This window comes from Pavona decussata, unplaced genomic scaffold (assembly GCF_977016875.1).
Source record: "Pavona decussata unplaced genomic scaffold, jaPavDecu1.1 SCAFFOLD_61, whole genome shotgun sequence".
Taxonomy (NCBI): Eukaryota; Metazoa; Cnidaria; class Anthozoa; order Scleractinia; family Agariciidae; genus Pavona; species Pavona decussata.
The window spans coordinates 4630759-4645021 of record NW_028145482.1 but is presented as its reverse complement, the minus strand read 5'-3'; the positions used below and the strand labels follow the sequence as shown (position 1 = coordinate 4645021).

Sequence of the window (14263 nt, the reverse complement as noted above, 5' to 3'; positions counted from 1 at the left end):
AGAGTTACTAGAATAGGGTAGCACATTTTCGGATTTTTGGGGTAAGAAAATTCTAGGAAGATTAGGAATGCTTGTGCTGTATGTGAAAAGTGAAGTGTTCTTCGTTCAATTTAAAAAATGTGTCACTTCATTTTAGGATGACCTATTTAAAGGATTGATAAAGTAGATGCATAAATAGAAAGTGACTTAGTTGGGATCGCGAAAATTACATTTTCCCAAAAGTGACTAAGATGGGGTCTGTAACTGGCCATAATGGGGCAGGGGCTCTGAGAGGCCAGCGGTACATACACAGCAAAACTGAACCCAAGTTCCCCCCCCCGAGCAGTCACTACTGGAACACGAGACACACTGCTGGGCAGCTTGCACTAAAGAAGGGACGATTATGCTCAATACTATAAACATCGAAGATACAAGGTGTACAGGTTACAGGTGTAGTTAGACCGGGAATTACACGGACATGTGCCATTTGTATGGAGGCTGGGCTCAGCTAAGCAGCGTCCTAAATGTCATTTGTCGACACGCCGCATTTATAGGTGGCTTGCATTGCTGCCATGTTTGTGGACGAAACAAAAGAAAATTTGCTCACATAATTTGCATAAAAATGGCAATTAACTCCCAGAGGAGAAAAATCTTATTGTTCCTGTCCACCAACATGGCCGCCATGACGTCACATGCAAATGATCAATACGATAACTTCTCTCGCGCATTACAGTCATGGGAAAATAAGTCGAGAGGTTAGACTGTCAGACATTGATTCTTTCCTGAACAGCCTACTCCAACAATCTCCTTTCACGTGATGTAAACACAAAAAACAACAATCACTCAAACAAATAGATCAAATAATCACTCACTCAAATGGGTATAAAAAAATTATACAGGCTTTAATTCTCCTCAAAAGACTTGCCTGGTAAAAATAAAAATCATCCTAAATAGAATAAATCCAAATCCTTTGTTAACACAGCCGCTGGTTTAAAACCAAAGCGCACCTTTACTAAATTCCATTACAGCTGCTTCATTAAAACCCTATAGCGAATAAGGAGTGGAACGTTAGAAATCTGAGAAAAGCAAGCTCCGTTTTTGTATTCTTCTTTCCGAAAATCGTGGGAGAAAGGGGCATTCCATCACAAGATCATGATACATTCTTATCACATTAGGAGACAGGAGTGGGGAAATAACATTGCACTAATTAAACTGTTAGGCGTTCTGATACCTGCAAGAGTTTCCCTGTGATTTCTAATGGTCCACTCCTTCAGGTAAATTAATGGAGCTCTTACGTTAAGCTTACACTACTAGTACCTCAAGGTGATCCCCCTGTCTTGTAAGAAACCGTGTGATATATTACAGTGATAATTACTTATGAAGTACAAAACATTTCCTATTACAAAAACTCAACCAGATGATTTGGAAAACATGAAACTGTAGCAGACACACAAATCACCGGTGAACTCTCCCACACTCACTGCTTCAAGTGTTTCGGTATTTTTACAGTGGAACCCCGCCTTACGACAACCTCGTTATTACGACCACTTTTTTGTGCCCCGAACGAATTGAAAAACCAGTCAATTCCTTAGTTTTACAACCTCGTTAAATCCAACCACCCCGTTATTACGACCACATTTTCACGGCCCGAAGGTGGTCGTATTAACGGGGTTCCACTGTATTACCTCTTTAAGCCCCAATAGTAACAGACCAGCATCTTATTTCTCCTTACAAGATCACTCCTTGATCTCACATAAAGGTTATGAGAATAAAGGAAATGATCATCGGAGATAACATAAAGGCAAATTCTCCCAACTAGAAGCATAACTAACCTATGCATAAACGTGAGAAGAACATGTATGTTGATCTCAGGGACAGTTAGGGGCGTAAAGAGTTGCCTACATACAGGTAAAAAGTTGAATTACAGGGGAAGTGTCACGAAATAAACGTGGCCAAATTGAAATAAACGTCTTGGGCACAATGTGAAGTTTTTCGGGCTTGACCCTTTTAGTAAAAAAGGCACATCAGAAAATTGAAAAATGCTGAGAAACAAATAGATATCCTATCACAGAAAGGAACTGCTCGGTAGCTTTCATTTGAAAATTTGTAACACCTTGAAGTTTGCTTGTCTCATTGCAAGGTTTCACTCTGGATTCATTAGGCTGACTCTCAAAACTGCTACAAGAAAGTTGGCTGAAAACGTCTGCAATCACCGTTCACGACACTTTCTCTGATGCGGTTACCCAGGGGCAAACTTCACTACTTTCGGACCTTTTACAGCCAGCTCTCTCTTTGTTAGTATAAAGACACAAGGGATCAGCTACATCTGTCTCCCTTCATTGAGGTTTTTAACTTAAGAAAGAATTAGTCCCAGAAAGCAAATGAAGTGGGGCCAGGACCAGGTAACCTGACAATATGTCTCCACTTTTCTACTTTGAGAGTTGACTGTAATTTGGAAATTGCTGAGCCTTCTTCATCAGACTAGGAAGTTTTCCATGTGCTTAATATACCGACGGTCGACACACACAAAGTGATCTATCCCATGTACCAGGAGACTGCAGTTATCAGGGACAGACCAGTTTTTCCACAAACAGGCCCCAGGACAACCACGTCCGAAGGGAAAAACCGTGCATTCCTAGTCCTATTTTCAAACAAGTCTGATGTGAGGAACAATTTGCAGGAAAGGAATTCTCCTAGTGTACGCCAGCCTGAGTGACTACACTTGTAACGTTTTCTTTTCTTCTTCTTTACTAGAGCAGCAAAATGTAGAATTCACAGTACAACCAAATGATTGAAGGGTCATACAGTGTAAAAAAAATTACAGAGTCGTTATCTAAGGGTGTGTTCGATTGGCCGCATTCCGAAATAAGGATGCATGCAATGGCTACTACAAATACCTCATAAGTGGTTTTAGGCATCACCAGGACACAAAATGGTTCTTGTACATCGTGTGCGAGCAAACGTTTGAATATGGTTTTACCTACATTTACCTAAAACGAGAAATCTAGAGGCTATTCGCCTTATTCTTATTCCGGAATACTGTCAATCGAACGCAACCTAAATAATATTTAAACATATTTTAAACCAAAGAGGACAAGCAAACAAAGAGTCCTAGAGAACTTCAATGGGGAATCACCTCAAAGTGTATACTTATAAGATTAAAGTTTACTAAATACATTTATTTATACTATTTATACATTTCATGTTTGCCGTTTAACTGTAATTTCTATTATTTTATGGTATCTTTATCTTTTAGGCTTTTTAAAAACCTAAAGCAACAACAGAAACCATAGCGGTGCTATGGCACATTTTTCAAGGGCACCTAACATGTTTCAGTGGAGATCAGTTCAGAAGGCCTTCATTGCCCGAAATAATCAGCTTCAGTGTTGTACTGTAAGTAAGATGTACCTTAAACTCCCTTAATTTTTAACGCTGAGAAAAAATCTCAAAAATTGCATCACCCAAGAGGTCCCCGCTTAAAGGAAACCTCCACTCTCGCAACATGTTAACGTTACATTATTGAAAATACAATTTTCTTTGAAATTTCATTGGAAAACATGAAAATAATATTTCAGTGTCGGAAAAAACATAATTTGATTATCGGCTATTTTCGCTTTTAAATTTCCCGCGCACCGCCATCTTAACTCCTCACTAACTAGTCAGATTGACTATCCTGTATACACATACTTTGTATACATTTTAGATAAATACAACCATCCCTCTCTTTTTTCATTTTTTCTTTTTTTTTTTTTTGTAGATTGTTAATATTTTTATTAATAAATAATCTCACTCCAGCAGAGCTAAGGTAGGGATATCAAAGGAGCTGAAAACAAGAAGGCCTCGGTGTGTGTGTGTTTTTGGCCATGCACTGATCTTTGCCTTTCCCTTTTTTTTTTTTTTTTGAAAAGAAATAAAACAAACAGTCTAGTGTTAAACATGTTTTTCTACTTTACCAGAGTAAAAAGTGTAGATTTCTTTGAAGATTTTCTTTGGCATCCCCCAAATTTTGTAGTTTTGCACAATTTGCGTGTCACTGGAAACTGTTTTAAATTTTGTGAAAACTATAGAAGTTTTACAGTTCTCAAGTATCCAAGCTCACTGTTATGGACAACTGACACCTACTTCGAAGATAATTGAAACCTCTGAAGAACGAGAATAAATTGACTTGTGATTAAAAGTTAGGAGATTGGTCAACTACTCAAGTCTTGTACATGTCCCTGGATTTCCCTTGGCCAGCAAAAAAAAAAATCTGGGACAGGATTAATGGTCGACATGGCAGTTAAGTACAGCTGTACATTGTACATGTAAACATATGACCAGCACATTTTGCATGCTTTGCTTAGTAGGAATGTATCACACTGGTATGTATGTGTGCCTGTACATGTAAATAATTGGCTCAATGTACATTGTACAATTATGTGTATGGCAAAAAATGTAAATAATATTTGTTACATTTTGTTTTGAAAGTGGCATGATTGTATATAGAGTACTGAAGTGTGGCATCACAAAAAAATGAATTTACAAATAAATACTATTTCTGGAACTTGATGAGGTATTTGAAACGTGCATCACAAAAGATGACCACTTGCCAATCAAATAAAGGCAATTTTCCATCATAAATTATGGTTTCTCCATACAAATCTCTGTAATTTTTCACTGGTTCCATTAGTTTTAAACCAATGCAAAATTGTAATTAGCAAGTTTTTGTTTGTTTGTTTGTTTGATTTGTTTGTTTTGTTTTATTTATGGCTAAAATGGACTTTAAAGTGACTGTAACATCTCACCAGGAAATTGAAATGAGAATTAAAGGACATTGCCCTTCTAAATACCCCTTCCAATCCCAAGATTTCACAAAATATGTAAATGAATGTTTGATGTTAACAAAATACATCAAGGCATTATTTTTAATTTGAGTGTACTTCAAGGTAATCATTTTTCTTAACAAATTATTAATGTAAAGATTTTCAGACTAATTACCAGTAACTTAGGCATGTCTGCACTTTTGGCAATGATTTTTTGTTAGATTTCTCAATTGTAAAGCAAGTTTTGATGACACCATTAAGTTTAATTGGCTGCAAAATTAGTCACTAAAAACAGTGACCATTTTGTACCAAATTGTGGAGAGTGATCAAATAAAACATGGCTTAATTTACAATCTAATGTAAATTTATAAGTTCCAAAAAATATTTGAGATTGAAGAGACAAAAAGAGTCTGACATGGAGGGAAGCTATATTGTCTGTCTATCTGTTTGTTCCCTGGACTTTTGAGCCCGAGTATCCTTCGTTCCATAATTTATAATTAATTTTGTGTTCATTTTTATTAGTTCTTATCTAAGTTATCTAAGTTTTGGTTCATTAATTATTATGAATTATGAATTCTTACTATGTACGGATGTAATAACTAGTGGTAATAACATCCTGAAAGAGTACAACTCACTACTTAACGAAGTAGCCAGGAATCACATCAAAAGTTTAAAACTAAGTGAATAAAAGACAACAGCCATGGAAGACATTGCATGTAATTTTGTTACTTTATGACCTTTTACTTTACAGTACTGGCCACAGGAAAAGGAGCACTTATACATGCGTAAAATGCGTGCAATATGGTAGATTTATAAAGGCACCAAATAGGCATGCATCATGTGTGCATAAAAATTTACATGAACTGTTACATGTACATAAGCTTGAATTACACAATGGCCACATGTATCCACATAAGAGAGAAAACATCTTCTTTCATTACATGCAGATCACCTGACGTGTATTCCTCAACTACAGCTGTATAGTGATGTACATGTACAAAAAAATTGACAAAAGCCTTGACAATGAAAGAATTTTAAAGGAATGGAAGAATCTCGCAAAATCTATATTTCAAACTCTGTGAAATTAAGCCTGGTTTGTTTTGTATGGAAAAGAAAGTTTTTATCTTCTAATTAAGTATTAGAACTACCAACAAAATTAAAACCTTTTATTTAAACCATGTAAAGTGAGATTTGACTTATGCGCTGCTGCTCATTCTTCCACATTCTTTAAAATTCTGATGCTATAAATGATTGCTTGATCATCAAAGCATTCCTGGCAAATAAAGCAATCTTGTGTGTACTTGCGCTGCATTAATTTAGGTGTTCAATGCTGTTGCTGTTACTGAGACAAATAAAAACAAAAAAACTTTATGTTCTGTTACTCTTGCCATTCACACCTGCAAAAACATTGCCACTTTTCCATACTTTTCAAAACACTCACTTCAATTAACTGCAGCCATCTTAGCAGATTTAAAAATAATCTAGTTTTAAAAGACAAATTTTTGTAAAAAATTGTAACAAAATCTTCCTTTCTTTCTTATTTATGCAAATTGCATGCATTATGGTGGATTTATACACCAGGTGTACTGTGTATGCATATAATGCTGGTTTTCCTGTGGTCAGTACTGTAGATTCTCTAAGGCCTTATGACAGCTTGAAAATAATATTATAATGCATGTCAATTCATTTTTTTTTTTTTTTTTTTTTGCTGTCAATAGCTCTTGTTTTAAACAAATAACAGTGGGCCTTCCCATGGTTTCTGAAGACATCTTGGTAATGGCAGGCTGACACAGTTAAATTACAATAAATGCATAGGATTTTGACCAACTCTGAACCTCTACACAGTAAAAAGTCAAACGTTTTCAAAAATAACTTAAACTAAAGGTATTTTAATTTGTATTTTTCAGTTACATTCCTCTGATCAAACCTTATACGACTTAAGACATTAGCACATTTGTGAATGGTAATTTGCATATTGTGATTAGATGGGTTTTCAAGAGGTTTTTAATTGTGTTTACATCATTATGGCCACAATCTGTTCTAAATTTGGCGAAATTTAGAAAAAAAGTTAGGGCAAATGCCTTCTAAAAGGCATACATATACACTGTTAAAATCTGACATGTTAGAATGGAGTCACAGAAGTTCAAATGCAGCCAAAATCTTAGACATTGAGCTGTGTCTGCTACCCAACCATAAGGCATCAAAAACCCTGGAAAGGTCTATTACAAAAACAACATTAAAAAACTTTATTAAAAATACTTAAACTTAATTAAAAATAAACCCTTAACTGTACTCTGTAAAAAATTTTCTGCCATGCCATATTTCAACGTCTTGGCTCACCTTTTTTTTACGGCCAGATGGACGTTGACCCTCAAGTCTAACATTGGATGTCTGTCTAACCAGTAACTAATGAGACTCATCCACTCACACATTGCCGCACACTTTAATCCTTCCTCACGATCAGAGTTCAATTCCGCATACGTAGTGTACAACCTAAACAATTCATTCTCCTTGTATTCATCATGTTCTGTGCTGTCTCGTGAAGGGAAAACCAAGTCTTCAATGAACGTCTTGGTTTGGATGTGAGCATTGTCCAAAAAGAGAAACAGGCTACCGGGTGAGGCCCGCTTAACAATGTCTGCCAGATAGTTAAATGCTCCAGGAAGATTCTGAATGGCAGAGACAAACTTCACCATCAGAAACAATTTCACCTAGTGGTAACAAACAAAGAGGGAGGAAATGGTCATGAGCTGAAAGTCCTTCAGTCTGTTTTTTAATCTAAATGGCAAACTACATAATTATTACATAGATCTGTAACCTTTAAACTTGGCTTTAATATATAACAAAAAAACTTAAAAGTACGTGTATATATTAAGAAACCCTTGATTAACATTAGCTTTCAGTTTTTAAGACTAATTCATTGATTCAGTGAAAACCAAACAAAAGAGAAAGAAAGAGTGACAGAGTGCAGTTAAAGCAAAAAGCTTATTGGAGGTTCATTGTGTACCTTTTCAAAAGTTCAGGTAGATGTACATGTATATTGTCTCATTTATCTTTCTTGAAGGGGGAAATAAGAATTTTTGTGTTACACTTGACTCCCGATAACTCGAACCTTCAACGGAAATTGAAAAAGGTGCAAGTTATTGGGAGTTAAGAGCGAATGACTAGAAATAAAGAAGATTTCTTTTCGTACAGTGTCACATTGTAAATCAAATTAAATTATAGAGAAGTCAAGTGAAAATGGAACAATATTTCCAAATTATTAATCAGAACATAACGTAATGAAACAAAACAAAACAAGGCAGCAGGTGCTGAGACCTTGAACTGGACTGACACATTTTGTTAATGCAAAAAAAGACAGGATACAAAGGGTTCTTTAAAATAAATTCAATGTTTTAGACTGCAGTACTGTTTGTTTTGATCCGTCACGGTTTAAAAAACATGGTTTGAGTTATCGAGGGTAAAATTATATAGAAAATGACCAGAAGGGAAACAAAAATTGCTTAAAGTTAGCAGGAGGTTCGAGTTAATGAGGATTTGATGGTAAATTTACAGTAAATGTATCAGGGAAATCCAGGGGAAATCGATTTTGGTTTGAGTTAGCGTGAAGTTTAAGCTAGTGAGGATTCAAGTTATTGGAAAATCGACTGTAATAAGGTGCACTTTAAGGATCAGCATCAGGTCAAACACGCTGTTCCTGCACTAAGGCCATGGCATTAAGGCATTAAGGCCATGACAATAACTCTCTTGAGGTAGAGGATGTTTGTTGAAAAACCTCTGCTTCTCAAAATTCAGTGTAATAATATTATTATACAGCAACCATACAGGAATGAGCTGTGACTGACAACACACAATACTCACCTTTTTGAAAGCATAATTTGGCATGAGTACCAAGTCTCCTCTGCTGTTTCGACGTTGGCTACTGCAAATGTCAAAGGCACCATAACGGAACGGTACATCACATACATCATGCAGTAGAACCTGCGCTGTGTGAGCCCATAGCTCGCAGTTGTCCAAAAGCGTCCACTCAGTGTTTGACGGAAACAGCTGATAAAGACCTAGAATCTCACTACCTGGTCCTGCACCAAGACAGCAGACATGTAACCTAGAAGAGGAAGGTGTCTTTGAGTCAGGACAGTAAAACAAATAAATAAGAAAAATACTACTGCCTGTCAGAATGCTCTATTGATTTTAAAGTAGTCTGAATAACGTTAAAGTTTTACATGATTTAGCGCTTTTTAGGCCTCATTTCAGTTAACAAGTTGCCTCGCTGCAACCTTCACAAAACTGACAATGGAAATTTACTTCATGCAGTATCCTCGTGCAAAGTCCTGTAAGACTCTTTTTTAGCTTGGTGATTGCACATTCATGTTTGCTGCTTCTAAATTATGGAACACTCTTCGTTTGGTCATTCAAGTTACAAGTCTCTCTTCCCTTTAAAGTTAGAAAAGCTTTTGATTTATTTTAACACTGTAAAGCACAGTTAGAAGATTGTATGCCTTCCTTTAGTAATGCAGGCACATGTTTAATCGTACGTACAGGACACGATCAAAGACGCAAGAGTGTATTGACTTCACAAATGGATTTGAACCTTCGATCACAAACAATCCTGCCCTGTAAACTGCAAAGCTATACAAGACAGCGAGGAGAGAAAAGAAATTTATTGCGTTGCCGTGTTCAGCTCTAAATTGCAGCTGAAAAAAGAGGTTAACCAGCCAGTTGTTCCCGTAAAGCTTATGTTTTTCTTGTTGCTTGAAACAAGTATAGTTGCCTCCAGAACTGTGTTGGATGAACTTTTGTGTTTTCTAATTCTTGCCCTGAATTTGACATCCTTCCAATATTTTTTTTCCTGGAATCTTTCTTCTTTGCTTTTCAGTGAAATTTGCCCTGAAAATTCCCACAAAATTCCCGCGGAATTGGCAGTTTTCTCCGGGAATTTGTCTCAGTCAATCTTGTGAAATTTGACTTTTTTCCCGCAAATTATCAGAAGCCCTGGATTGTGCAGTTACTGTAGCAAAAGGAGGTTAAGCATTGGATTAATGACATTGCAGGCTGAGGTGAAAAATGCATGTACCCGTAAACAAAATAACATCTTCATTTATCAATTATTTATCTTGGTCATGCTAACAAAGCTATTATTTTGCTACCTGCTGGAAGAGAGCCTCTATCTTCTGGAAATTGTTGCTTTTAAGATTATCAGTCACTAATTAAAAGAGAATTTAGTTTCATAAGGCAAATATAAACATAAAGAACACCTTCTAAAGGATTACACATCCAAAAATACTAACCTTTCCTTGCTGTTACTGTTCTTAATCAATTCTGTCAGAGGTTCAAACCGACCTGATGTAAAAGTTGCTCGAACCAAAGTGGCATGAGCTGCTGTGTAGGTGCCAAGGTAAGCCCAGCGAGATTCGGCATCATTTAAATGAATCTGGTCTGTTGCCTGACTGGAAAACAGTTGTGAAACTCGAAGTAGCTTGTCTCGCAGTGCAACCTGCCAGAACTTGGGGTCAGACTGTAGAAGCTGAAGTTCTAGTTTTGTTTTCTCTTCCAGTTGGCTAAATGAAATCTTGAGAGTGTGAAGTACTTTGGTACAAAATGACTCTACAAAAAGTAAACATGAAATAGATCACGGTTAACATTAAAGGGGATGTGTGACATCCATGGATTTGGTGTTATTTCAAAATCTCGAAAATATGTCTGGATTAACAGAAACCAAAATATAATAATCCAGAAAATTACCACCATCACTTGCTTAACCTGTCAATTAACGTCTGGCCATAGATGGACTGAATGACAGAATCGGTTGCAACTTAAAAAAAGTTAGGCTTACCATAAGTAGCAAATTGATGATAATTCTCAAGTGTAAATTATTGTTCATTATATAAACTGAATTAAACGACACGCTAGCGCAGTTGGTAATATTGGGATGAGCCAGTTCTGTATACATGTAAGCTTGCAAGAAATGGTTAATAATAATTGTTTTGAGAAAAGATACATGTAGCTGCTCTGGGAACATGACTCCCACAAAATTACATTTTTTTTCTTTTTCATTAATACATATATCTTTTAACATAGACTGTCTATATTCAATAAAATACTTAACACAGCAGAACCCATTAATACAAACACCTTTGGGACATGGAAATGTGGTTGCAATAACGGGGTGGTCAGATTAACAAGGTCGTGAAACTAAGGAATTGACTGGAATTTCAATTCGTTCCGGGCACAAGAAAGTGGTCATAATAACAAGGATGTTGGGGTGGACATACATGTAAGACGGCACTGTACTTAAAAGTATTTAGACTTCAAAATAAAAAAAAGTACTGAATTACACAAACAGAAACAGTTTCAGGCTCAGTCAGTTATCAGGACTTTCAAGAAATGGTCCTCTGGCCTTGTTATGGAGATCATAAAATGTGTTTTGAATTTGGTGCGTTTTATCCACATAATATGATCAACCTGTGAACTTATTTATAGATTTATAGTTTTAACATAATATTATACTGGTAGCTACCCAAAAGAAGCAAATAATAGTATTTAAAAGGTTGCTTAAGTCCAAACAAATGCTTTACAGCAAGATAAAATTGCTATTAATTTACATACAACTTACAAATAATTTCTGCATTTTGATTGGCTAAGGGTATGTCAATTTATCCAAAACAGTACAAAAAAGTGAAATTTCGAGTGCAACAAGTGAAATTGAAAATTTTCAGTCTTTTTTTTTTTTTATTATTGTACACGTTTCCTAATCAGTCTTTCCTTGATAAAGTGTTCTGAATAGCAAATTTCAGTTGTGTTGATCGGTGATGTTCATGTTTGTTCAAAGATATGTCAATGTAAAATTTATGACAGGCTGACAAGATAGAGTACATTTTCACTTCATGAAAGCAAATAACATAGTGTGACGAAAATTATTGAATAATATAATTATTAAGAAATAATCACGTGATTTTTTTGTGTAATTAATGGAATAGATGAGCAATTTTATTAACCTTTGAAAAATTTACTTGTGCTACTTTTTTTTTCCAAATTGCACTCAAAATCATGTGATTACCTTTGCAAATCGAGCGGAAGTTTGCCAACCGGAAGTAATCAAACCGGTTCCCAACCATCGAAATACGTGTAATCGGTTATCAGCTGCAATCTGAAGGGCCGGTAAATACTTCATTTGATATTTTCTTTCAAAATACCTGCATTCGTTTCAATAAATATTGATCAAGAACACAAACAAACTTAAAATATTTTTATCACTAGACAGGCCGGCCCGTATAATATATACCAACAGACTTCATCTCGTGAACGCTTGGAGAAATTAAAGGCTCTATAATGATTCACTATAATTTTGAAAAAATATTTTGGTTGATTTCAACGATTTTATCTGCATCACAAAATAATTGCGTCAGTCAAACAGCAGTAGAGAAGATGGAAATTTCCTACCCAACACCAGCAAAAACGCGATAAATGTACTTACCGTCCAAGCCGGTGCTAAAACATTTGCCTTTGTGCGCTCCAATTTCACTTGGCACGTTCAGTTGACCTGCAGTTTCTGTAGTCCTTGTCAGGCCATTTTCAGACCGTGAAGAAGACGATTTTTTATCGTTATATCCTTTGGTGACAACTGATGCGTACGACGCTCCCTGTTGCGACACAGCTTCAGTTTTAGCACCTGTTTTCGACCGTTGCTTGTCATCACCCAACACGGGTTCCTGTTGAAGTTTCTCCTCGTATCGATCTCGAACTTTTCTCTTATATTGCACAATGTCTCGACGAAGCTGGCACTCGAAGCAATCTTTCAGCGTATCGTGAGGCTTGTGTTTGCTCCAACTGATGAAAGATGGTAAATATTTGAAGTGTCGACAAACCGAGCACTGGCGAATGATGACACTGGAATGATAGCCGGTCTGAAAAAGTTCCTGCGCTTCAAACGTTGCGGCACAGTCGATACAATTTCGATTTCTCTTGTCACTGAACCACTCTGCAATTTTAAACATACACAGAGGAGCTTTTTTGGAACACCTCTGGCACTCCTGAAGGCGATCGTAAACGCAATCACAGCAAACAAGAAACGTGTTTTCCTTCATCAGAGATTCGTCTTGTCCTGTCTCGTGAGTTTCCGTTTTGCCGGCAAATGACGGATGAATCCTAGTTATGTTAAAGAAATCTTCGTGTCTCCTTCCCGTGTAATCGCAGTTGAAGCAACGTAAGACTTCCATGGTACTTTTCGTGAGATCCGAGGGAACCAGTTGAAGACGAAACTGTCGCAAGATCAGACGAAGCAGCAGATAGAGAAATGGTGAAAGTTCTTTCTGAAACTAACACACAGACCACAATGCCTTGCGAGCTTTATATGTAGCCCAGTCTCCCTTTGCCTTGCTCGGAATATGACGGCCGATTTTTTTCAGAGTGGCATGTACAAGGGTATAAGGAAATCCCACAATAGTGCGGACCGCGGTAGAGGCATTTCACGCTTAAATAAAGTCTTCAACTTACATACTCGACAGAAACTAGTTTATTTACTGTGGCCTCGACAGAAAGTTATTTAATGAATGGCGAAACTTCGCAGCCTAATCAGTTTCTACGGAAAATATGATTTCACAAATCTTCCGTATCTGATCAGTTCAGGTTAGTATAAATCTACTAGCGCTCTTTCACGAATGCGGTTCTTTTATTGGCTACTCTACTCACTATCTATTCTGTTATAGATAGTGAGTGGAGTGAGTAGCAAGTGGCGTGACCTATTTATATCATTCCTACTGAAACGTGAACCTTTCTTGTTGTTAGGTTTTGAACGACCGGAGTAGATTTATACTAAAACATTTAGATTATTCGCTATCGATTTCTATGCGTGTTACATGATTCGGGCTTCGCCCTCATCAACTATCACGCGATAGAAATTTCGAGCTCATCATCTTATTGTTAACTATATCTATATCAACATACGAAAGTTTGTAAAACCTGTAAGGATATCACATTAATTATAAGGGTGTTAACGTGAAATAAAATTTCAAAAAAATAATAATTTGATCTAACATTTAGAAATCACTGAGATGAGGAGGAAAGAAGTCAATGGAGTTCGATTAAGGAATTTTAGCAGGAGAAGAGTTCCATTGCTTTATTCAAATTGTCCTCGAAAAAAAAAGCAGAATCGGATCCCGAAATCATTCGAAAGAAACGAACCAACCGAAGCCATTAGACATCGAAGCAAAAATGTGGGAAAATTTAAGAGTAGGGACTTTTGGCAAGCGTACTTAGCCAAAAAGAAAAGATTCATTTATACCCTCCCATAAGTGGACACCATTCCAAAATGGGCACTCGATGAGAAAGCTACAATATAATAATGGAATAGTATCCAATAGAATAGAATGGACTAGAATGGAATAGACTAGGCTAAAATAGAATAGAATAGAATGAAATGGAATGGAACGGAATAGAACAGAACAGAACAGAATAGAATAGAATAGAATGGAATGGAATGGAAT

At 36.4% G+C, this 14263-nt stretch overlaps 1 protein-coding gene across 1 annotated transcript; it reads right to left on the bottom strand.

Annotated features, from left to right (window-relative positions):
- Positions 1-3833: 3833 nt before the first annotated feature.
- On the bottom strand, positions 3834-13504 carry LOC146479241 (uncharacterized). Its single transcript, XM_085111510.1, has 4 exons — positions 12256-13504; positions 10070-10385; positions 8643-8886; positions 3834-7492 (listed from the first exon to the last, which is right to left on the bottom strand). The coding sequence occupies exons 1-4, from the start codon at positions 12995-12997 to the stop codon at positions 7118-7120; spliced, it is 1677 nt and encodes a 558-aa protein (XP_084967636.1). The 5' UTR covers positions 12998-13504; the 3' UTR covers positions 3834-7117.
- Positions 13505-14263: the final 759 nt, after the last annotated feature.